Source organism: Acipenser ruthenus, chromosome 10 (assembly GCF_902713425.1).
Source record: "Acipenser ruthenus chromosome 10, fAciRut3.2 maternal haplotype, whole genome shotgun sequence".
Classification (NCBI taxonomy): Eukaryota; Metazoa; Chordata; class Actinopteri; order Acipenseriformes; family Acipenseridae; genus Acipenser; species Acipenser ruthenus.
The window spans coordinates 35,426,967-35,453,181 of NC_081198.1; the positions used below are offsets into that span (position 1 = coordinate 35,426,967).

At 40.9% G+C, this 26,215-nt stretch overlaps 1 protein-coding gene across 3 annotated transcripts; it reads right to left on the reverse strand.

Moving 5' to 3' along the window:
* Positions 1 to 415: 415 nt before the first annotated feature.
* Positions 416 to 26,200, reverse strand: ehhadh (enoyl-CoA, hydratase/3-hydroxyacyl CoA dehydrogenase). Of its 3 annotated transcripts, none has more exons than XM_059032093.1 (8): positions 26,112 to 26,200; positions 22,737 to 22,906; positions 21,715 to 21,818; positions 21,088 to 21,257; positions 20,345 to 20,456; positions 19,663 to 19,767; positions 7,756 to 8,097; positions 416 to 2,249 (listed from the first exon to the last, which is right to left on the reverse strand). In XM_059032093.1, exons 2-8 carry the CDS (start codon positions 22,808 to 22,810, stop codon positions 1,000 to 1,002), a joined length of 2,157 nt encoding a protein of 718 aa, XP_058888076.1. In that variant the 5' UTR covers positions 22,811 to 22,906; positions 26,112 to 26,200; the 3' UTR covers positions 416 to 999. The 3 variants fall into 3 exon arrangements, with proteins under 3 accessions (XP_058888076.1, XP_033866131.2, XP_058888077.1); XM_034010240.3 differs by having other exon boundaries at positions 25,970 to 26,172; XM_059032094.1 differs by lacking the exon at positions 22,737 to 22,906 and having other exon boundaries at positions 25,970 to 26,172.
* Positions 26,201 to 26,215: the final 15 nt, after the last annotated feature.

Below are 26,215 nucleotides of genomic sequence, written 5' to 3' on the forward strand. Positions count from 1 at the left end.
ATGCCTTTGTACAAGAGATGGGGATTTTAGTTGAATACCACAGGTGCAGTTCTGCTACACTAGTTCATTAGAGCTTGCCTTGAAGGAGCTCCTCACATTAAACATCAAGGTGAATCCTCACCAGCTCCTATACAAGTTCTTATAAACAGGATTTGTGCTCCCCCCCTCACCTTGGCTCTTCCAGCAAGGTTCTCTTAGCCCTTGTGTAGCTCACTAGCATTTCAGTTAAAGCCTGGGGCAGAGTTATATATATGTGTGTGTGTGTGTGTGAGAGAGAGAGAGAAAGTACTGGTATCTATTATATATAATATACAGTAGACCCTGATATTGATGCGAGACAGTCATCAGAAAAGGGAAAAGTGATATCCAGTATCTTATACATTAAACAACTGAAGAAACTACAAAACTAAATATGTTTAAATGTGTGAAAATGTATTTAATAAACAGCATAACTAACAGAGAATGCAGTAAGTGCATTAGTATATGTACTTACTACATTTCTTAATTGCAAAATATATTTTTTCCACATTTTACAGTCATCGAAATCACTGGCACAACAATGTCAAAAGCCTTCTCTACAATTATAAAACAGAGTCATCTGTCACGGTCAGCATCAGGCTCTGCTACTACGGTACCACTTGTGCTGTTAGTGCAGATTTTATAGTAGAGAAAACCATTGCTGCTTCTCAAATCTCACGGAGGTGTGTAGGGTTAAACAAAACCTGAAGCAATGAGGTAACCCCACAACTCTCCAATATACCAAAAATTATCTTTATGATTAATTGTGGGTACAATGATGTGTAAATCGAATAAGAAATGAATCAGTGACAACAAGCTACCAGTATCTGTTATTTGTTATTAATCAGCCCTATATCAATAATAGCTCAATTTGCTTGGAAGCACCTAGCATTTAATTGGAAAGCAGATCTTTAGATTTTAAACTTGGACTCCATTTCCCAAAGTTGCGAGCCCTTCCAGAATTTAGTGTGCTGTTTCTCTTCAAAGCTGGCTGCTATGCTGCTGAATCAGGGCTCTCCATTGATGAACTGGAGGGCTTCCTCTAGCCACCAGCTTTCTCAACATGCTACTGGGCGCCAGGTTTGGGATGTCTGGGTGGGTCCGGTGGTAATGCTCCAGCTTGTCCAGAACTTTAGGCAACCCGACCATCCAGGCATAGAACATGGGACCTCCCCTGTGGCGGGGCCACCCATAGCCAGAGACGTAGATAACATCAATGTCTTCCGGGGAGGCCGCTATCCCTTCTTGGAGGATCCGGAAGCCCTCATTAATGAGCGAGTACAGGCAGCGCTCTAGGATTTCGTCCTGACCCACGCGGCGGCTCTGGATACCAAAGCGGCTCCTGTAATCCTCCAAAAAGCTCTGCAGCCAAGGATCTGGGGTTGCGACCCTTTCTTTTTCGTACAGGTACCAGCCTCGGCCTGTCTTCTGCCCCAGCCGCCCGCTCTCGCAGAGGATGTCGGGAAGCGGGCTGTATCTTCTCCCGCCCCGACTGCGAGCTTCGGTTCCAGGGGGCAGCTTCGGCCCAGTCAACCCCAGCTCCTTACGGGATCTCCAACCCACGTCCAGGCCAGAGAGGTCCATCACTCTAAAGATGCCCATAGCGAAGCCAAACTCCTCCAGCACAAGGTCCACCTCCTCTGGTCTGGCTCCTTCTTCCAGGAGGTAGTAGGCCTGCTCTGTGTAAGGCCTCATCATGCGGTTCCCAACAAAACCCGAGCAGTTTCCCACCACCACTCCTATTTTCTCCAAGCGCTTGGCCAGCTGCATTGCAGTCGCCACGGCGACGGGGGAGGTCCGAGGGCCACAGACCACCTCCAGTAGCTTCATCACGTGAGCTGGTGCAAAGAAATGGGTGCCCACCACTAGTTCAGGCCTAGAGGCAGCAGAAGCGATCTCGTCGATATTTAGCCCAGAGGTGTTGGTGCACAGAAGAGCATCAGGGCGACACACAGAGGACAGCTTGCTGAAGATCTGCTTCTTGAGAGCCATGTCTTCGAAGACGGCCTCGATCACCAGGTCAGTGTCTCGCAGCTTGCGGAGGTCAAGTGTGAAGCTGATTGACCCCAGATGCGCTTCTGCCAGCCCCCGTTTCTGGCTTTCTCGTGTCAGCATGGAATTCACGGCTTTCCTTCCCGCTTTCAGCCGTTTCTGCTCCGTTTCCACAGCGATGACTGGGATCCCCGCTCGACTCAGGGAGACAGCAATCCCTCTCCCCATGGTTCCTAACCCTGTGAGGGACAAAAGGTACCAAATATCTTCAGCTCAGACATACATTCCTCAGCCTTGTATATAGCTGACAACAATTGAAAGATATATTCTTTGCTATTTTTATATCATTTCTATTTCTTAACTTCAGCTAGATTGCATTCCTGTGTTAAATTTCACATATATAACCGAAAGAAACCGTCCGCACAGTGAGCTCAGGGCAGACCTGATTTCTACAGGAGGCTGTGTGGTCCGGTGGTTAAAGAAAAGGGATTGTAACCAGGAGGTCCCCGGTTCAAATCCCAGCCCACTCACTGACTCACTGCGTGACCTTGAGCAAGTCACTTAACCTCCTTGTGCTCCGTCTTTCAGGTGAGAAGTTGTTGTAAGTGACTCTGCAGCTGATGCATAGTTCACACACCCTAGTCTCTGGATAAAAGTGTCTTCTAAATAAACAAATAAAAAATAAAGTGAAAGCACTTTAGGAATGGAGGCCCTGGTGCATGAGATCCAGCTTTGTTGTATTCCTGCAGATCTGTTCTGCTCTTGTAATATTATTTTGTTTTATCTCAGATGCACTCATCTCCTAACCTCAGCAGGGGGTTGTCCTGAGGACTTAGAAAGCAATTGGCTGAGAGCCATTCATTCCCCTAGTTCTGCACATGCATCTGGGAGATACACAAATTGCAGCTCGCTAAAGCCTTCCTTTTAGTGGACTGGAGCAGCAGCCCAGCAGATACAAGAAAAAAAATGTTAACCTCCTCCAGTCCAAAAACTATTATGCAAGATTCAGCAGCGTAATTATCTCTTGCAGAGCAGAAACACACAATGCATCTGGCATGGAAATGTGTTGCAGGCAACTGCATTCAAAAGAGTCCCTCTGTCACCTGGAATGGCTTGACTTTGTTATTTTCTGTTCTTCTGTCAAAGTGTATTGTTTAATACTTGACCCAAGAAGGGTTGAGAAAATGGGCTCACTATGGAGAGGAATATGCCGCATGAAGAGCAAATGAGATGTGCTAACCAATGTTTTAAAATACATTTTGTTATTCGTTTTATTAACATTTTCATTGGTCCACGTTTTATTGTGCTGCAAAATGTTTTGTTCTTCACTTTTTATGTTATTCAGGGTAAGCAAATCTAACTGTAACACAGTGGTAGAATATTACTGAGTTGCTACTGAGTGTGAGAATCAACACGTGAGTGATGATCATGCATTATTTACAGTAGTGAGAATATGGTAAGACTGCTCTATCACTGATTGATTATGAATCATTTACTACTCACCTTTTTAATTAAACATGAGAGATCCAACACAATGTTTTTACAGGAATATAAGTTTCTGTACATTATGTATTTTTATTTAAACTGCTTAAAAGCCAGTTCAGTTTAGTTCTTGTTAGGTACTGTACTGCAGATGTAAGGTACTCTTTATCTTTTGTAATTTTAGAGTTTTAAGGTGTAAATGAAAGTATATAGAGCCAACAAAATAATGCCATTAAACATAAATATATCTGTTGCCATCGCTTTGCAGATGTCACATTTTCCTATATGAAAGGCGCTAAACGTGCTGATTTTTTTTCAGCACATATGTTAAATGTGCTGATTTTTGTTTTTTTAAACAGCATTTTGTCATAGCTATTACCAAAAAAATATGTTGAAATGCCTTTTGCATTTATGTCAATGCTGCACTTGCTGTAATGTAGGAACGCAGTTAACAGTCATCACTTGTGTTCTTGCATGCGACCTAAGTAAAATAGTAATAGCTTTGAAGAAAACTAATCGCTTTGAAAAAAATACAAATAAAAAATGTAATTCATCTTTACCAGTGCTTGTTTCACATAGGAAAATGTGAAATTATGGCAATATACAGTATATTAGTTAAGAGTTCTGGAATTATTTTGTTAGATCTAAAGGAGATCTACACGGTAAACATGAAGACATAATCCGAGATTTTTACTTTAAACTGAGTACAATAGAAGTGTGGCAGCTTCGGACATCTATAGCATGATGTTGTGCCGACAGAGGACTATCTGTATTCTCTTCCCCAGACTGACGCACTTCAAAAAGAAAAGAAACAAACAAACAAACAAACAAACAAACAAACAAACATTCATTCAGAACCCCGCTGCTCTGCAATTGAAAATGAAAATCAGCCATGAACGGGATGAACAGAGGTAGAAATGGTCTTTTCATACTGCAACAATTCTTTCTATCAATTGCACTTAACTGTAGCCCCTCCAATCTACACTGCACATGTGTGTAGCACAGGAAATCTATAAAGGAAACACCAATAAAACAGCTTGTTCTTAACAGACAATGCTTTCAACACTTCTGAATTGAACGCACACATAACTTCTAATTCAAATTCTCTGGATAAAACGTGATTTTGTTTTTAGTTTTTTGTATCAGCACAATGAAATTGGGGTTGGGGGGGCAAATCAATAATGTTAACAAAGTCTCTTTTAGTATTACTAAATGTAATTCGGACTCTATATTTAAGCAGTAGTGGATCATAATACCTCTGATCATTATATTATATTAATGTCTTCTGATGTTTTCCCCTGATTTATTGTCTCACTTATTAACATTACTCCATACAATCACTGAAATTAGGTTAGTAAAAAATCAGGTTTAGGTCATTAAAATAGACTCCCAACTTGTTGACATCGCCTATCTTGGCTGGGGATTCCACAGAGTCTAGCATTGGACTTGATGGTCCTGCAGGTTACGGAGGCAAAACCAGCAGCCCCCACTGGCCAGGCATCCAGTGAGCGCAAGCAGAAACCTAGCCCACTGACATCCCTTATCAAGCTCCTGGATGGAAAGAGGCCATTGGCTTGGCGGGATTGGAGGCCCACTGACCTTCCTGTTGCGTTGAGTGAACATAATTGTACATTCTAAAATTGGAGAAAAAAACATGAGGGAAAGTAATTGGGCGCTCTAAATCTAGAAATAGACTGCCATGTGTTAAAAGGTATTTTAAAACAAGCCATGTACTTTCATGTTGGCATTTCTTCGACGCTACAAGGCTAACCGTTTGCATGAAACGTCAGATGTGGGGCGTAGAGATTTCACAGAACTCTTGGCAAGGATCCGGGACTGGAGGGTATGAAATTAAACAGAATAAAAACAAAAAGCAGGCCTGAGCTGCCCCTTAGGCATATGTGCCATGTTAGCTCTCATCTCCCAGCCTGTCATGCAGGGCCCTCTCTCTCAAACTATTAGCGCATACCGCTCCACAAACAGAAGCAAGTGCACCCCCGAGTCAAGGAGAACCGAGGCACTCCGACTGGATTAATAATAGAACACGCTTTTCTCTTCGCGAGAGAATAAATGCCAACGAAACTCATGTCACAAAGAGGACAAAATCACTTGACATAATGGAGACGAGAGCTGTCCGAATGTTTTAATAAACGAATCTATTACTGCGATTTATACGATTATGTCTACAGTACAAATAGAAATGAGTTGAAGATGAGTGGATTTTGGAAAGGGGAACGGTGAAGGTGGTGGATTATGATATTAAAAATGACTGTCTGGGGGCTCCTGAATGGCACATCCAGTAAAAGCACTTGTGTAGAGTGCAGGATGTGCCCTATAGTCTGGACGTCACCGGTTCGAGTCCAGGCTATTCCTTTGCCTACCGAGGACGGGAGCTCCCAGGGGGCGGTGCACAATTGGCCGAGCGCCGCCCAGGGGGAGGGAGGGTTAGGTCTGCCAGGGTGTCCTCGGCTCACCGTGCACCAGCGACCCCTGTGGTCTGGCCTGGCGCCTGCGGGCTTGCCTGTAAGCTGCCCAGGGCTGCGTTGTCCTCCGATGCTGTAGCTGTGGGTTGCTGCATGGTGAGTCTGCAGTGTGTTAAAAAAAAAGCGGGCAGCTAATGGCACATGCTTCGGAGGACAGCGTGTGTTCGTCTTCGACCCTCCCGAGTAAGCACAGGGGTGGTAGCGCTGAGCTGAGCTAAACAAAATAATTGGACACTACTAAATTGGGGAGAAAATAACAGAAAACTAATTGCCGACTACTAAATTTAAAAAAAAAAAGAAAAAATGACTGTCTGCGCACCGAAGTTCAAAACACAGCAGGGGACTTGCACGCTACAAGGCTAACCGTTTGCAAGGCTAACCGTAACCAGATGGCCGGGTGCAGGGAGGAAGTGGGTGCGAGAGGAAGGGAAGCTGACGGTCCGTAGGGTCAGCCAAGCATAGTCTTTCACCCTCCACTCTACTAACTTCCACATGCAGAAATCAAATCATCCAGGTGTTTCCAAAGACAGTTACTGAAGCTGAAAGACTGAAACCCTCTTTTCAATTCCATGGGGTCTAGTTTAATTTTCTAAACAGTGCCAGACCTTAATACTGCCATCCTGAAATGTATCACCCTGATTAACTTTGCAGACCTCGTTTCACTCAACTATTACTGTACGTAGTAAGACCGCAGCTGAATTAATAAATAGTTGAAGAGCGACGGTATTCAGATCCACCGCTGTTTAGAACAGTAAAACTGACACTACGGATTAAATGCCTGCAGTTGATGAGTGAACCTGTAGTTCAGGTTCAGTGGGTTTTAAGATTTCTAGTTATGGGGACAGGAGATGGGTAGCTAAGCCATTCACTACAAGGGTAGTATGAAGAATTTTCATGTAGTGTATAGTAGGGGTGCACTGAAACTCGTATTTTCTCAGTAAATTACCTTTGTTAGATATTAATTAAATGGAATAAAACATGTTAATTACTCAACACAAAACAATGCGGTCCCTCAGTTTCGGCTATTTGCACAATTATTGAGTATCAGTCAATAACACTCTGGCAGTGTTATTTGACATAGAGCCTGTTGTGATCAAACTAACTAAACCTCATTCATATTTTACAATTATTTGTCTTTTATCATTTTTCCACTATCCTTAGTTTCTTTAGAAATGTGTAATCTCTGCAGTGAACTGTGGGATTGTAGTTAGAGTGTCATCTCTGATTAAACTTGACAAAGAAATACATCTCTGAGTTTCCACAGAGGTAGCTCTAGTTAGGGTAAATGAAAGGTTGTGTTTAGGTGATGAATCAGTTGCATTTTCATTGTCAGTTTACAGCCTCGGTACGTCAGTAAAATGAGAGCGCCCAGGATGAGAGGAAAATTTGCTTCCGATCGGCTTTTAAAACACTGCATGCAGAAGTTAATTGGTACTCAATTTTAAAGGTGACGGAAGGGTCACTTTTTTGACGGCAAATACCTCTTGGAGGTAATTACTCAGAAAATATGAGCATCAGCACACCCCTAGTGTATAGTTCATAGATATCCACATCTCCAATGTGGTGACAATATCAACGTGAATTGCGGCATTTCGCATTGAACAGATAGGAAGGTGTCAATACTTTTATAATTCCACTATATACTTTGTAAATCTTTGCATAAAGAATGCTGTTAGGTGTTCTCCACTAATTTGGTTTCATATATAAAGATGCACTAAATCAACATTATCTTCTGGTCACATTTTTTTTTTTTTAACTCAGTGCTGGATTTGTGACCTACCTATAACTGCAGCCTGTTGTACAGGCCTTGCCTTGGTGTTTTCCCAGCTGGCTCCACTAGGTGTGGTCCACCTTGCAGCCGCTCTCTGTGTGAAGAAGCAGTACTGCATGGCGCGGGCCTGCCCGGAGGTGAAGAGATATGCCATCAGCTCCTGCTCCTTCTTCATCCCCTGAGCAAAGGGCAGGCTGGCAGCGGCTCTCACCGCCTGCACACACGCCACCGGCGCCAAGGCCCCTCGCGAGCGCTGCCTGATCCTCACCAGCGCCCCCTCCAGGAGGGAGTCCAGGTCCTCAGGGCAGGCGGCCGTCCACAAGCTGAGTCTCCGAGGGCCCATGGGCTCACCTGCACACAGAATACAAGGGAGTCCCTCTATTAGTACCAGTACAAGTACTGAGTACAGTGAACAGAAAAGAGAGCTGATCCCAACACTGCATGTTACTGCAGTCTAGGTGTTTGTTCCAACTGTAGCCTTTGGTACTTAAATAAAACCTGTATCTAGGTCTTAAGAAGCTCATTATTTATACCAGGGATGGGAAACTCTAGCCTTTTCCTGTCCAGGTCTTTGTTCCAACCATTTTCTTAATTGTTTAATCGGAGCAATTACTACCAGATTTCTTTTCAATGCTGCACTTTTGATCATGAAGAAATGCTCTCTGCCTTGAAAATACTTGAGTATCAATAAATAACGATCTGAGATTTCAAGAAAAATTTAAAAAAACCTTGAAACATTCAAAATGTCATTTATTTTCTTTACTAGAGCGCAAATTCCCGCTTTGCCTCGCCTTTCCAATAAGAATGTTTTTAATGTAGTCTGAAGTATAAATAGCTTGAAATGTTACATCTTAACGTGTACACTTCCCTTGCTGTTCTGAAGACTTGACTCTTGTACGTACTGTTCTAGGTGTTCGCTCTCATCAGCCCCCGTCTTCTTGTGACAAATAAAGCACTCACACAATTGCTTTCTGTTGAAACAGGACAGTGCCTGTGTGTTTATTTCTGATTACATCCAAACAAAATAAAACCTAACTCCTCTACAGAGCACTAACTAAACTTTTCCCAAGTTTAACTTTAGCGGATGGCTAAGCCGTTCACTGGTCTCCAAACAAAACAACTCTTCTTGTTTTATTTTAACCTCTTTTCCTTTGTTCACACTCCACACACAAACTCTTCCTCCAACTTCCCCAACCACCAGAACACTCAAACTGTGGCCTTTTTATTCTTCAAGCTAATCAGTTGCAGCAGATTAGCATTTTTCATTATCATCAATTATATAATAAATTATTCTCTTCAGACCTTTACCAATATGGCCTCCTGGTAACTTCAGTTTTCCACTCCATCACACTGTTTTAAAGAGTACATTTTATTGTGTTACATGTTCACATGCATTGCTACAACTGTTTACGTGAGGTGTGTGTATTGTTTAATTATTATTTTTTTTTTTTTACATTTTGACCACTTTTTTTAAACTTTTAAATTGCATTCCCTGCCTCAAGATGGCTCCCCATGTACCCGCATGGACTTCTCAAAACTTCATTTCCCATCATCCTCCTACTCACTGGTAAATCCATCTGAGTTACATATGTGAGCAGCAGGATGATGGGAAATGCAGTTCTGAGAGGTCCATGCAGGTACATGGGAAGCCATCTTGAGGCAGGGAATGCAATTTAAAAGTTTAAAAAAGTGGTCAAAATGTAAAAAAAAAAAATATTAAAACAATACACACACCTTACGTAAACAGTTGTAGCAACACATGGGAACGTGTAACACAATAAAATAAAAAGGTCCTTATGTACCCTGTAAAATTTGCATTCCGATACTCAGATGTTGAGCTGTTATCCTTTGTCTCCAAGTCTGCCTTTACCAGGTTTGGAGAAATGCCGGCACTGAACAGCCTTGTAGCTGGCTGAGTTGAAAAAGTCATATTGTCACATGATCTGAATGGAATGAAGAAAGCTGTCCAGTGTCAGTACTTTCCGGTCAAGCTTAAAGCCGCTCAAAGCCAGGTAAAGTCAGATTAAGAAAAAGACAATAACTCAAATCCAAATAGAAAAGAAGCTTGAAACACAACAGATCACAGCGGAAGTTGTGACAATATGGAAAATATCATGTGGACATTTTCTCTGAAATGAATACACTTTCCCTTTCATTGCTGTTTAGTCCAAAATCCCAAGTAACCCGCACAGAATATCACCCTGGTAGTTACATTTCTATCTCCTTATTGCAGCTGTCAGTCACAGTATTGAACGAAATAGTATTGAGCGAAATGAGACTGCTACATACGATAAGGAAAATAATGTGGATCGATGTTTCCCTTGTTCTCGTTAAAATGGCTGGTAACTTTTTTCATTTCACTTTGATGTCCTTTCTTACAAGATTAAAGCAGGCTGTTCCAACTAAAATCTATAGTGGCTTTATTGAATCAATGGTATGAACGAGCTCCACAGTACAATTTTATCAGCAAGCAAAGCTGTAAATCAAAGTCTCAAAGGGGCCAGTGTCTGTAACAGCAGTGGCTGTGTATACCTGTGTGACAGGATCACTGTATAAAATGAGGAGAGATCACTATAGCTCACCAATAAAAGCACTGCATCCTGGAGTGCAGGGCGAGTTATGCAAGTGTGGTTCGAATCCTATCAACGCAAAGTTGCATTGGCCTTTGCAGGATTAACGAGGAACAATGGGCAAGTTCGCCTCATTGCACACTAGCCAGGCACCTGAAGAGTCCAGGAGACACCCAGATGGGGCCCTTGCTTCCAGAATTTGGTAGCTTGGTCATGTTCATTGCTTAGGCTCAGTGGATGAGAAGAGGCGATTGGGTTGACAGCTCCTGATCAGTAAATGCGTTGCAGCAATGAGATGACACATATTTGTGTAGTGTATTGTATTGTAACATTGCAGGTTTTTTATTTGATTAAATATTTAAAAGCTCTTTGGAATGCTTCTATCACTGCAAACTCTGTATGTAAACAGCTTTCAGTTGTTGCCTTGTTTAAAATTTCTCGCAAAAGATGCCGTCCACATGCTCAAAATGAACTCATTAAAGAAAAGCTATTTGGGCGCAGGCCTGTCTAGAGATGCCAGGTGAGCCAGAGAGAAATGAAAGATAAAATAAATTGCCTCAGGACAGACAGCTGCCCACAGCTGGGATCTTGCGAAGCAGAATGTATTTGAAAAGATCAAATCAGAAAAAGGTTTACAATTGCATTTACTCCAGTTCTGATGCCAATTCAAGAACATGGAAAGTAACCATCATATTAATAGGAAACATTTACACCTGTGGCAATGCAGAGGCCCTGCACATGTAAATAGTCTAATTTGTTTGTTTTTCTTTTTGTTTGAAAAGGAATGTGTTTAAAATGGCAGGGCTGGGGGTTGGAATCCCCTCCCTGCTAACACATGTGTGGATGTGGCCAGGTGCTAATTAATTCAGTGATGATCCATTACACTTGGCCACATGCTACAAAAGAGTAGCTGGGAGACAGCTCCAAGGAGATTTAGTTTAGCGAAAGAACTGAGAGCAGCGGCTGTGCTCTCCGAACCTTCACCAAGATCGCTTTTGCTTCGGGTGCTTTATTTTGGATGTGTGTTTTTCATTAATTTGTTTAATAAAAGTGTGCAGGAAAAGAGCTTTTTGAACTGCAATCTTCTGTTTCCTGCCTCCTGCCTCTGCTGTTCCAGCCGCTAGCCTTAACCGCAATGCTACCCTTCCACACCACCCAATACAGGATACACACAAAACATCCCTACACTGCTGACGGCATTATTCCAGACATTTGGTCTACTTGATTTAGGTTTATCTCAGTTTTGGAACGGCTGTAACAGGTTACAGTGCCTTGCGAAAGTATTCGGCCCCCTTGAACTTTGCGACCTTTTGCCACATTTCAGGCTTCAAACATAAAGATATGAAACTGTAATTTTTTGTGAAGAATCAACAACAAGTGGGACACAATCATGAAGTGGAACGAAATTTATTGGATATTTCAAACTTTTTTAACAAATAAAAAACTGAAAAATTGGGCGTGCAAAATTATTCAGCCCCCTTAAGTTAATACTTTGTAGCGCCACCTTTTGCTGCGATTACAGCTGTAAGTCGCTTGGGGTATGTCTCTATCAGTTTTGCACATCGAGAGACTGAAATTTTTGCCCATTCCTCCTTGCAAAACAGCTCGAGCTCAGTGAGGTTGGATGGAGAGCATTTGTGAACAGCAGTTTTCAGTTCTTTCCACAGATTCTCGATTGGATTCAGGTCTGGACTTTGACTTGGCCATTCTAACACCTGGATATGTTTATTTGTGAACCATTCCATTGTAGATTTTGCTTTATGTTTTGGATCATTGTCTTGTTGGAAGACAAATCTCCGTCCCAGTCTCAGGTCTTTTGCAGACTCCATCAGGTTTTCTTCCAGAATGGTCCTGTATTTGGCTCCATCCATCTTCCCATCAATTTTAACCATCTTCCCTGTCCCTGCTGAAGAAAAGCAGGCCCAAACCATGATGCTGCCACCACCATGTTTGACAGTGGGGATGGTGTGTTCAGGGTGATGAGCTGTGTTGCTTTTACGCCAAACATAACGTTTTGCATTGTTGCCAAAAAGTTCGATTTTGGTTTCATCTGACCAGAGCACCTTCTTCCACATGTTTGGTGTGTCTCCCAGGTGGCTTGTGGCAAACTGTAAACTACACTTTTTACGGATATCTTTAAGAAATGGCTTTCTTCTTGCCACTCTTCCATAAAGGCCAGATTTGTGCAGTATACGACTGATTGTTGTCCTATGGACAGAGTCTCCCACCTCAGCTGTAGATCTCTGCAGTTCATCCAGAGTGATCATGGGCCTCTTGGCTGCATCTCTGATCAGTCTTCTCCTTGTATGAGCTGAAAGTTTAGAGGGACGGCCAGGTCTTGGTAGATTTGCAGTGGTCTGATACTCCTTCCATTTCAATATTATCGCTTGCACAGTGCTCCTTGGGATGTTTAAAGCTTGGGAAATCTTTTTGTATCCAAATCCGGCTTTAAACTTCTCCACAACAGTATCTCGGACCTGCCTGGTGTGTTCCTTGTTCTTCATGATGCTCTCTGCGCTTTAAACGGACCTCTGAGACTATCACAGTGCAGGTGCATTTATACGGAGACTTGATTACACACAGGTGGATTCTATTTATCATCATTAGTCATTTAGGTCAACATTGGATCATTCAGAGATCCTCACTGAACTTCTGGAGAGAGTTTGCTGCACTGAAAGTAAAGGGGCTGAATAATTTTGCACGCCCAATTTTTCAGTTTTTTATTTGTTAAAAAAGTTTGAAATATCCAATAAATTTCGTTCCACTTCATGATTGTGTCCCACTTGTTGTTGATTCTTCACAAAAAATTACAGTTTCATATCTTTATGTTTGAAGCCTGAAATGTGGCAAAAGGTCGCAAAGTTCAAGGGGGCCGAATACTTTCGCAAGGCACTGTATTTCACCTATTCCAAAGAATATGAAGGGAGCCATTGAAGGTACTTCAGTTCACAACCCACTGTAGTAACTTCAGGTAAAAACAAAAAATCCTTGGTAAACTTCACCTCATTTGGACATGCACTTCTCTAGATAGATGTAAAAATGTGTGACATACAGACCGTTGGAGAGACAGACAGACAGCTAAAAGTGTAAATGCAAGGGGGGGGGGGGGCAAGATGTTTATGAAGGTCCATTACTATACACCAGCACTGTAAGATGTAACAGTACCACTGATAAAAGACCCTATTAAGGCTATGTAATTGTGATTCTACTAGATTTTCACTTGTTTCTCTCTCTTCAGCTCTTTTCTAAAATAGTCTTGCATACATAACCACATGTGCCTATGTGCATGATTTTACAGTACCATTTAAGTCAACTACTTTTAATGTTAGCATGTATGAAACAGTTCTAAAAAGTTCTTCTTATTTAGACAATTAATTGGCTTAACTAATGGATACTTTTCAACTAGGCTTTACGGTATATCTGGTTTACTGTTATCATGCTGGTTTACAAAAGTCTATGTGTTTTAAATGGAATGAAAACGAATTTTAAAAAAGCATGCCTTCAAACATTCATAAATAGCGCTCTTTGTGGGGTGTAGCCAAATGCGCCTAAATTCTTAATGCTCTATCAAGCGCCCGTTGTCTAATGAAAAATCAGTAGTGGTAAAAGCAGAACTATTTTCTAATTCTGCAGGCATTATCTGTCCTTGAGGTCCATATTTTAAAATATTTATTTGGGAAAGATGGCTCATACAATTATTTATGAGAATTTTCCAGACGTAGATATTGTGACAAAAACACAACAGCAGCAGCAACAGCAAAACTACACAATGCTGCACAAACAAGAATCGAACAATGCTTCTTTCAGGCAGTGGAATTCAAACAAGTAGAACGAATGGAGATTTAACAAGCCCATCTCTGTGTGGAGTGAGCTAGGTGTAGGAATTCGAACAGCAGCCTCCCTCATTTAAAAGCCTGAGCTCACCCTCCTGACAGCTCGTGCCAGTGTATCCCAGTCAGCTGGGACAATACCCCAATAGTTTAAACCTCACTGTTCAGACAAAGGAGCTACACTATCTGAAGGAACTAGATATCAAACTACACAGCAGTGCAGTAAAACATGCTTCAAAAATGTCACGACATGATGGGAGTCAATGGGGACTCATAATATCACTTTGTTTGTTATCCCGCTACGGTATATAGCAATCCCATTTATCAGTCATGCAACTGATTTTCATCCTACTTAATATCACTTTGGGAAATAAAAGAATTTAGAAGCATTACACGTAAGTAAGTTGCTGTACACTATTGAAATGTTCAGACTTATAAAGAAGCACAATCTATTATTATATTATTATAATGTCTTGTAGCCTGCATGTGATTAGGGATTTTATTATTGCAGGATCTGTCTAGCAATCTATTTTGGGTTCCACAAGAGAAGAGGTCTCATCTTTTGTATCAACACTTCTTGTGTGTTTTAGTGGTTATTATGCCAGGTTTATAATAAAGGATAGTAGCAACTCCCCTTAATGTCACCATTATATCAAAAGTGTGGAAGCTTTAGCTAAACTGACAGCCCACAAAGAGACCTACATTATTGCACTGTTCAGATGAGAACCGTTGAAAGCAGCACGTTTTAATGTTGATTATAAAGAATGACAGAGGTGAGTTCAGATTAGTTCCTGGACACCAAGCAAACTCAGTCAGCCTTAAAGAAACACAGATGATATGTCACTGTGCAGCTTATTTCTAAAACTTTACACATATCAGAAATTCAATACAATCTTACACCCCTCATTATACTTCTTGGGATTAAATGGAGAAGAAAAAACAGGGCGACCGTGCTTGACATTCATCCCCGTGCAGATGTAAACTCAAAACCAGAGCTATCAGGAACATGAAACTGTATGTACAGATCATCAAAATTAAAGAAGTGCTTCTCTAGATATATGTAAAAACTGTGTGAGATATAGACACAGAGACAGATAAACAAACATAGCCCCCCAGATTTTGATAATCTAAAGAATGTTCTTAGTAAATTTCATCATCATTGGACAAGTGGTTTTCTAGATATCTACAGAACTCATTTATACAGAAAAACTGAACTGATGTATGCAAAAACCTGAAGTTTGGCGTACTCCCTAATAACACTTTGCCACTGTAAATCTGCATGGTAATTTTGCAGTTTTCCCATGCTTTTCCCATTACACGGTTATACCATGCTTTACCATACCCCTCTGCTTAGGTATGCTTTACCATTCTTTCACTATGCTTCACTACACATTTTTCTATGCTTTTACTACGAGAAACTGTTTTAAGGGACATACTATATCCCCTAGCGTGATGCACATCCCCTGCTGGTAATAATAACTAATGCTAGACAATGACAGAAAACAACTGGATGTATTCCATATATATTGCACAGCCTCCGGGCCCTTGCAGTGACATCACTGCCCGAATGGACACCATCGTTGATTAAAGTCGTTTTAGAGGCAATATGATTTGACAGACGTTTGATTTCACCCCTCAAGTCTGATTCAACTTCCTGTAGCTCGACGAATGTCAATCTGACCTTCACATTCAGTTTCCTAATGAGTCGTGACATCTCCTTGAAGCGTTGGCAAACAGGGTTGTTTTTAGAACAAGCTCATTAATTACTGCATTCTACCTGCATTTGCAATTTCTAATATGAAATATAATCCGTAACAGCAGCATGGGACTCCGGCTTACACGTCTAAGGCACAACACAGATATACTGCTTATTACTGTATATGCAGCAACCTGCCAGCCACAGTCAGGTAATCCTTCTGAAGTTACATACAGCTAAACAATCATATTAAACACGAATATATAACTCCTCGATGATGTAGTTTAGCTTCTTGTTGAATTGTAATGTATCCAGTACTCCTAAGCATTAAGGATGCAAGCTTCTTTCCCACCTTGAAACCTACCAGGTGTAATCCAAACACCTTTTTATTCTGAATATCAGCCCAATGTGCGTACAGAATATTCAGGGGTTCATTACTGCAACTTATGAGCATGAGAGTTGAAGCAGAAAACAGATCAAACCAATTATATTGCACCTAGGCACCAATATGGGTGAATTTTATAAATAACTCTAATATGTAAAAAGTCTAATGAATGAATCCTGTTTTAAATACCGTTATACACAGCTGTAACAATGACTATATTCACATAATTATTATTTTGAGATTAGGCAGCTCCCCTAAATCCCTTGTTCAGAAAGATACAGGGTATTAATGCTTGTGACAGGGTAGCCATCTGCCGTGTGGGTGCGTGCATTCACTGCTGAGTGACAGGCAGGAGATCGAGACGGAGGTTGAATTTGATTCGCCTCGCAGGTGAACTTGATTTATTTACATATCAACACACTGAACAGCTCACGTGACACTACCAGCAATGGCAGTGCACTGAGCACATACAACACAGTGTACGAAAACTTTGGTGGGATCTACAATCTGTGAACGAATCTTCTCTGTTCAATAATAAACATGATGCTGCTGAAGATCTTGATCATGACAGATAAACGGGTAGGGCGGATTGCAGTACTGTAGTATGAAAGGCTCTATATAAATAAATACACTTACTACTTACTATTAAAATTTTACAAACTTTTGTCATGTTTTTTGTTAAGGTCAGGAAGTATCCCTTGCCAAGAAATTCTTATAATTTTATAATATAGGCTTTTTCACAACAACACCACCTGATTAGCTGGATTACTAAAGGCAATATCTTGAGAAAGTAAGCACAGGCATTTTTTCCTGCTCCACATGCTGACCTACTTTTTCATATTACAGAAACTTATGATGTGTTTTTTTTTATACCATGTATATGAGCAGTCTCTATGAGTGTGCACACTAACTTTCAAAGAGGCCTAATCCTTACTGTTAATAATGTATTTTCTGGTGTTAAATTAAAGCCAGTTCATTGAATTGCTTTTTCCAGCTAAATATCAGTTAGCAAGACAGCGCTGGGTCTCAGTAAATGAAGCCATTAGCAAAGGCACTCTCAATTCATTCATTTATAGATATTGTGTCCTTAAGGGCTTTCTGTCAGAACCCATTTTCTTCTGATGAAACATAAAAGGAAGCAAAATTGGTCTGTTTCAATTCGAGATGAAAGGGTATGCTTTGCATACCAATGTGGAGCAACGCCACTACACAGCGCAGTCTTTAACGCTGGGAACAGACTCCCGACACACTGAACCGGGCTGCTTAGCAGAACTGCAACACTTTGATCGGCGCTCTGGTTATTACAACTCTCTGAACCTGCTGGTTATGAAAAACACCTGCGGGGCTGAGATCAGAGATTATTAGAAAAACGCTTTTCACTAAAGCTTTCACAGACATTCTTACAGTTGTTATTTGAAGTCATATTGATAGGGGGAATGATACTTTCAAAACAAATCTTTCAGCTGCTCATTATAATCTGGACCTGCGCATGCATCATAATCCATGCCTCCGGGCCCTTGTGGTCCATCTGTGCCAGTTAATAAAGTTTCAAATGCGAGAGAAGCAGAGCAGGGTTGAAATAAATAGTATGCTTTTCTAACAAAGACTAACAAATACTCTAACAAATCAACAAAGACTCTCCGAGCAACTACTGCATATACACTTTATAATAATCCAGGTGCTAAACGTTTATAGCAGGTTATTGTAAGTTTAGAAGGCCATTGCCTAGTGTTCACTGATGCCTGCTATTGACATTGCTGTATGTTGATATTATGATATTATTTATTTCTTAGCAGATGCCCTTATCCAGGGCGACTTACAATTGTTACAAGATATCACATTATTTTTACATACAATTACATTTTTTACACATTATTTTTACACACAATTGTCCATTTATACAGTTGGGTTTTTACTAGAGCAATCTAGGTAAAGTACCTTGCTCAAGGGTACAGCAGCAGTGTCCCCCACCTGGGATTGAACCCAAGACCCTCCGGTCAAGAGTCCAGAGCCCTGACCACTACTCCACACTGCAAATGCAGCGTGTGTTAAACATAATTACATTGTTATATTTAAAAATAGACAGCATTAGATGACTGACAGCAGATAGACTGTCCTGCTCTTTGCTGATTGAAAGACTGCACACCATAAGGCCATGCCTTTACCAGGTGAGCCACCCAGGTATCCCTGTGTATTTACATTGAGTTTGCTTAGGTTACGTTTGCTTCCTAATGACAAACTGTTAATAATGTACAACGAGCATCAGCCCACGCTGACAGCATTTCAATTCTCCCAGTACATCTGAAGTCAATTGAAATTAAAATACTGGAAGAATGTATTGCACAGTAAAAGCTTTGACAGATGACCTCATACACTGCTGCATCCCATTCTCCATTTTTGCTACTCGATATCATAAAAGCAATAAAGGTTTCTCCAAGTAAGAATTATTGATTGATAATCGACCGGATTTGTTAAGTGCCTTGGCATTTGGCTGTAGACACTTCGCTGCCACCACAGTCCATTATTAAGCAGTGATTCCAGTACGTCCTGGCATGACGTTCATCTTCCATTTTAACACAGAACCCAAAGAAAGAACAAACCGGTGACAATGAAAACCTCAAAAGAAGTGAAGTGAAAATGAACAGCAGGGCTGAAGTTTGTGGCTGATTACCAGCTCACTTGTTTCATCTTCTAGTCACAGATAACTCTCTTGCAAATTGTAATGGAGTTCTTAACCAATGTATTCTTACAGTTTCTTTTTAGCCTTTGCGTGTCAATTTCTTTTTCAATCTTCACATCCAGTTGAAATCACCCCTTCCCTCAACAGAGCACTCAGAATCATGTCAAACCTCTGAAGTACATCTGGTACACCAGAGCGTAACCACTAACCTGTCCCCCTGCAACATTCATATCTAGCCTCTGGTGCACTTGCACTAAAGTGTAATCATTAACATACTCCACTGTCCCTAATCAATGTAAGAACTAGGTGGTATTTCTACCAATGTATTTATTGAGTGTTGGTTACAATCTGGAGTAACAGGTGTGATCTGAGATCAGAGATGAGCCTGAGAGCTCTATTGATTCTGATATACAAAGTAAATTGAAACAACAAAAGAACACATTTCTTAAGTTAGCTCTGATATTTCAGATTCATACCAATGTCCAGTTGCTCTTTAACTCAAAAAGCCTTTAAATAATCAAATTATAAAAGGACCACCTACTTCTTTGTGTCTGGTGGTGTGCCTGTTTTACTGCTGAGGTTTTGGTGCCATCTACTGGCTCCGTGTGGTAGTGTGTAAAGTTGGACTTTAATGTACTGTATTCCTGACGAGGAAAAAAATGATACTAAACATACTGATGAAAGAGCAAAAGTTTAAAATAAAATGAAGAATAGATGTTTTGCCTCACTACTAAGTAGATCTTTCTGCCCCATACCTGCTACTGTCTTTGCAAACTCAATGGCTTCCTCCATAGCGCTGCTGTCAGTGACTTTATCCACAATCCCCAGCCGGACAGCCTCCTGAGCTGAGACGTGCCGTCCTGGAAAAGAGAAGAGCAGCAGTCCTGTGCATGTATTCAGAACAAAGCTGAAACCACAGAGCACTGATCACCTCTATAGAGATCTGAATGCACCACGTTTACTACAGGAGCTGAAGCTTCAGAATGAGATGCCGGGAGAAACCGCCTGAGCAATAGTCAACAGCAAACATAAACAGACACTTTTTGAAGTCTTCAATCTGCTGTCTTCAATTCACCAATCTGCAAACAATAGTCATACTCAGTGGTCAGTCGCATTTTAAAAAAAGGTTACATTCTTTCACCTGTACTTCACTATGATGAAATGACAGACCTCCATTCTGCCAGCACGTACCGTACATCGACTCAAAAAACAATCATTCAGTACGTTCTTTGTTTTCAATGGCTATCTGCAGTGGTGAGACAGGTATCACACTGAATGTACCAGTCTTGACATTTTCATTTTGAACACCATACTTTTCATTGGACGGTTATTGCTAGATATGTTTCTCCATCAGAGCTGAGTTCATTATGGCAGGGTAGGGGTAACAAGTGCAATAGAAAGTCTTTACTAGCTGGTATTTCTTTGGTGAAACGGTACCTGTGGTGATGATGTCCAGTGCAGCTGGCACTCCGATGAGCCGGGGCAGTCTCTGCGTGCCGCCCGCGGCCGGGAGCAGCCCGAGAGTCACTTCAGTGAGCCCGACCTGAGCCTGGAACACACGCAGAGCAGCAACACACAGGGTAAGTAATAGCTGGCCATTGATTACAGCGCAGCACCCTGCCACAGGGTTCACCGCTGTCTTATCATCTTTACTAGGGAGTGGGGAATATCACATGGACCAGTATTGAAATTCAGACAGCACCATAATGAACAGTGTCCCTTCCTAAGTCCCAAACGGCATTTTATTTCTAATTTGGAGTGCCCAGAACTCCCAAGAGCTTGACAGCGGATGTTGGAGAGCTACCAGCCCCTGATGGACAGCCCTGCAGGTGTCCACTTTGAACTCACCGGGTGACCCCAAGGATGCTTTCTTAAACAGTGATCAGGAACCTTTTTGTAAGAACAAGCAAAGTGTACAGTATATTAATACCTAAAGCTTCTGACGTTTCATTTGTTGAGAGTATGATTAATTATGTGTGGTAAAGTATGAGTGGAATCAAACCCTGATTATAAACCAGTTTTTTAAAACTGAACACTTAAGAATGAAACGGCTACACTGTGAAAAACAAAAGGAGAGCACGCTATAATGCAGGAATATATTTCTTCAGTTAAGGCTGGTCGAGGTGTTCGTGTAAGCTGGGTGGTGAAGCTCTCTGTGCCCCTTGTATTTGCTGCCCTACCCCGGAGTGAGCAATGCGGTAATGGCAGCCCAGAGCTAGCTCCAGGCCTCCTCCGAAAGCCACTCCCTCGATCACAGCCACTACCGGCTTCTCGCTTTCTTCAATCATATCGATCATGGGAACCAGAGGGGGGCCTCGCATCTCCCTCGAGAACTCCTTGATATCGGCACCTGCGGACAGGAAACCCAGGTTCCAACATTCAGAACGAACCCTGAACAGCAGCTACATTTACACGCTGCCCAGACCCGCACTATGCTCAAAAGTATTCATTTCCACCTGGTGCAGATATACATTCATTTTGAAATCTATACAAATCACGTGCAACATTAATGTAACCCCCCCCATGACATATTTTTCTGTTGGTGTATTAAACCTTTTTTTTTTTTTTTTTCAAAAATATCTTGCCTCTCATTAACAATATTCTTACAAGTCCCCGTTTTGCATTTAGCTTTATTTTTCACTCAGGTGTAGCACGTTTATCCACCACACTATACATTCACTTCCTGTGCTACAGTAAAACAGACCCCCCGCCCTGACACCCACATAGTTTGCTGTGTGTAGCATGCATTGTGAATATGGGTGGACATAAGGGGACATTAAAATCAACAGTAGAGCGGGCTGACTCACCACCGCAGAACTTCCCATTGGCTCCACACAACACAATAGCTTTTACTTCCTGGTCAGCAGTTGCCCTCTTCACTGTCTCATAGATAGCTTCTCGAACTGTACAGCTGAGGGCACAAACAAATACCACAGACACGGTCAGCTTAGCGTTGTTGAGAACTTCCACTACACTATACTGGATGGAATGCTGGATGGGAATTGGGAGAGGGGGGTTTGAATTCCGTCCTTGTCACAAAATGCCATACTGACAGTAATGTAAATGAAAGCATTTTATTTTTCTTAAAGGGTAAACATGAGGAAGTTAGCAATGATGCAAGAAGGACGCCACTAAATCTCGCCACCTGGGGGCGCACGTCATCGGCTCGGCACAGCCCTAGCTTGCTCGGGCAACAGGCGACGATGACGCCAGCTGACTTGAAACTTTACCCTTCAATCATTCAATCGTTAGTTTATATAGCGCCTTTCATAGTGGATCACCATTACAAAGCACTTTACAAGATTCAGTAAAAAAAGTATAATACATTAAATACAGTGACAAATATTTGGATAATACATTCAATACAAGGCTAGGGTGTGAAAAGAACATTCTAAAACATTGTGGATAAGTACATTTTATTTCAAAAAGTAACAACGACACAACAGCTAATAACAGATATCAGGCTTAAACAGCATGGAAAGCAAGAGAGAACAAGTGGGTCTTGAGAGTTGACTTAGCGACGGTGGGAGCACCACGCACCAAAGCTGGGCGAGACTTTGAGGGAGTCGGAGCCAGGAAGCTAAACGTGCGTTCTCTCCAAGTGTTGAGCACTTTTGCTTGTGGTTAACAAGCAGGCCAGAGTCGGAGAACCTCAGCTTATAAATTATCAGTAGCAACTGTTGCTCTGTTCAAGGTCAAAGTACAAAACTGAAATGCGTTCTTTGTACTCTGACGTGTCTTTCTCATTGCACTGTCTGGCTTGTTTGCAATTATAGTAGCTGATAATACAGGCTGCACCGTGTTCTTTAATTGTTTTTTAAAACCTTACCTGAGTGCATTAACAGGCGGATTTGTCAGTGTGATCACAGCGATAGCGCCTGGGATGCGTCTGTATAGAGCCATTGTCGTCTGACTGCGACCAATCGTGGCGGAGACCAATGCCTTCTAAACTGAACTTTGACTGTACTTGTGTCTTCACGCTGTTCTCACTATGTTTACCTGTTACGATGACACCAGCAGAAATGTTCAATCATTTATCAGACAACGTTGATAAGTCTATTAAATCAACAGTAAAACAAAATATCAGCGAAATCGACTAGGGAAAGTGATAAGCGTATAAAACACGGTAAACTATGGCAAAGGGTGTAACAGTCCCGTTGCAAAGGGGTTGAGCTGTTCCATGCAAGAGATTATTATTAATTAAACCCTGTGAAAATATGAATAAGTGTAAACGGGATTTCTTAGTAGTTAAAATAGTATTAATGGGTAAGCGGGGTTTAATAGCTTCTGAATCTAGTTAGTAAGACAACAGAATAAAAAACAAAACTGTTTAGAATGCAAGACCCTCTCATTATATTAAAAAACTCAGGACCATAGTCCTTTAAAGCTCTTTTTAAAAGAAATTGTTTAAAAAAAATAAATAAATCGTGTTTTTATCTTCTCTGACAAATAGACTGGACATTAATCTCACTTATTCCAGATATTAATATTGCCTGGAAATATTATTTGAATGAATTTAGCACAGTTCCATACGCCATTAAATAAAACGGCGTATAAAAATATATGCCCATGGTTCACTAGCGAAATAGCAAGCTCTTGAGAAGCTAGGGATTGTTTTTGGGCTAGAGCACGTAAATCTAAACTTAGGCCCGGACCAAATCAAAACTTTGACAACCCGCTAATCGCACTTAACAACATTGTATTTAATAGCGTTTTCTTTTTTTTTTCTTTTTTTTTTTTTGTAAGTATCTTATTTCTTCTACCCATAAAAAGGAAACGCTATTAAATACAGATTTGTTAAGTGCGATCAGGCTTGGCAACAGTTTCATACTCTGAGAAACAAATGCACGAATTTAATTAGGAAAGTTAAACCTGATTATTTTTTGATAGCATGAATGATCTGCACAAATTAGGATGTGAAAAATACAGAAAGTGCTGGTGTTTCACCAGCCCTCCCTCAGCAGGTGACATTTAATGGCTGTAATTATACTGAGAGTAAGGATGTTGTTGATTTGTTTAAATAAACATGTTATTCAGGTCAGTCAAGCATTTGATAACTTTTCAACAAAAATGCCACTAGACTCTGCTAGAACTATCGCTAAACCTGCTTCTGAATCAAAACAACAAAAATAATCTAACTAAATCTAGCTAAATTCTACTTTTGCACTATAAAAGTATCAGAGAATACAAATTATTACTGAACCTTGATAAAAAAAAAATCAGATGGCCTGGACAGACTGGAGCCATAATTTTTTTAATTAGCAGCTGGGATTGTCGCTCAACCATTAATTTATCTGTTTAATGTTTCTCTTATTTCTAATTGAATTCAATCAAATTGGAAATCAGCATATGTTGTCCCCGTTTATAACAGAGGAGAATACACAAACCTTAACAATTATAGACCAATATCTGTACTTAAAATATTTGAGTGCCTTGTAAATTAGCAATTAATCCAATCTGGATTTCGGCCAAAACATAGTACGCAAATTGCTGTTCTTAAAGTGATTAATGATATAGGGCCTATCAATAGCTTCGGATGCTAGTAAAAGGAGGCTGTGTGGTCCAGTGGTTAAAGAAAAGGGCTTGTAACTAGGAGGTCCCCGGTTCAAATCCCACCTCAGCCAGTGACTCATTGTGTGACCCTGAGCAAGTCACTTAACCTCCTTGTGCTCCGTCTTTCGGGTGAGACGTAATTGTAAGTGACTCTGCAGCTGATGCATAGTTCACACACCCTAGTCTGTAAGTCGCCTTGGATAAAGGCGTCTGCTAAATAAACAAATGTGTTGGTGTTTTACTTTTGGATTTGTCCAAAGCATTTGATTCCGTAGATCGTTTAATATTGATTAAAAAAACTACTCCAACTGGGATTAATATGTAGTGGATTGGTTTAAGAACTATTTAATGGATCGAACACACGCTATTAAAGCTGATGGTATTCCAATTTTGAACCTCTGATTACGGGGGTACCTCAGGAATCTGTTCTTGGTCCAATCTTTTAAATTTCTATATTAATGATCTAGGAACTAACTTGGATGATACTAATACTAACATGCATCTCTATGCTGATGATCCTATTCTATATTCGGCAGGACACTCCATACAGGAAGTCGAAAGGGATCTGCAGACTGCATTTGACATCGTACACAAAAAAAAACCTATCATGATAAGTTGTTACTTAATGTATCTAAGATATTATTCTGTTCCAATAGAAAACAGTATAAAAATCTATCTTGGACTACTGTTACACTGAAAGGTGCGAGAATAAGTTCCTTATTATAAATACTTAGACATATGGATTGATGAGCATCTTACATTTAATCATCATATTGACAAACTGATTTTAAAGGTAAGACCTAAATTAGGCTTCCTTTTTAGCAATGGGAATATCTTTTCTCAGTCTAGCAGATCAAAACTGGTGACTACTACTATTCTCCCTGTTCTTGATTACGGTGGTTACATTTACCAGTTCGTCTACTCAGTCTTTACATAAACTAGACGTATTTTACAACTCATGCTGCAGATTTTGTATTAGAATGTCCCACCTTCACTCATCATTGCGACATGTAAGCAAAATTAGCCTGGCTTTCCCTTACACCCCGAAGGCTTTATCATTGGTACTGCTTTGTGTTTAAGTTTCTTAAAGGATTGGTGCCTTGTTATTTAACTGCTCTGGTTAATAGATATAATACCAACTATAATTCTGCCAGCCTGGTCGTTCCAAGGGTTGGCACATGTTTGGGTAAAATGTCCTTTGCCTATCGGCTTCCAAAAACTTTTAACTCATTCAACCAGTATATAAGTACATTTGATAGTCTCTCCTTTAAATGTTTTTAAAATGATCTCTCTAAATTGTTAAGGGCTTCATGTAAATATTTTGTTTTTGATTAAGGGTCTGTACATGTTCGGGTGGATGTCCTTTGCTTATGACTCATGATTAAGTCGGTACCACACATAAAGTGTTGTTTTATTGCATATGTTTTTTGACAGGACCCCCTTGTAAATGAGATCTAGGTCTCAATGGGTAACATTCCTGAAATAAATACATTTAAAAAAATGTCTGACCTTGACGTGCATTAGTGGCATCGCTGTACTCATTTTGAATATATATGACGAGTTAAGCTGATCGTCACAAAGGCTGCGTTACAAAACTTCCAGATGTTGCAGGTGGCCTGCAAAATGTTGCAAAAAAACACAAAGCTTTCACCTGATGAGCGCACATCGGTTCAAACGTATTAGCTTTGGGATTTGTAACACTGCCCCAGCTGTTTGAAGGATGCACGTGATCTGTCTCAGTCCTACGCTTCTCCA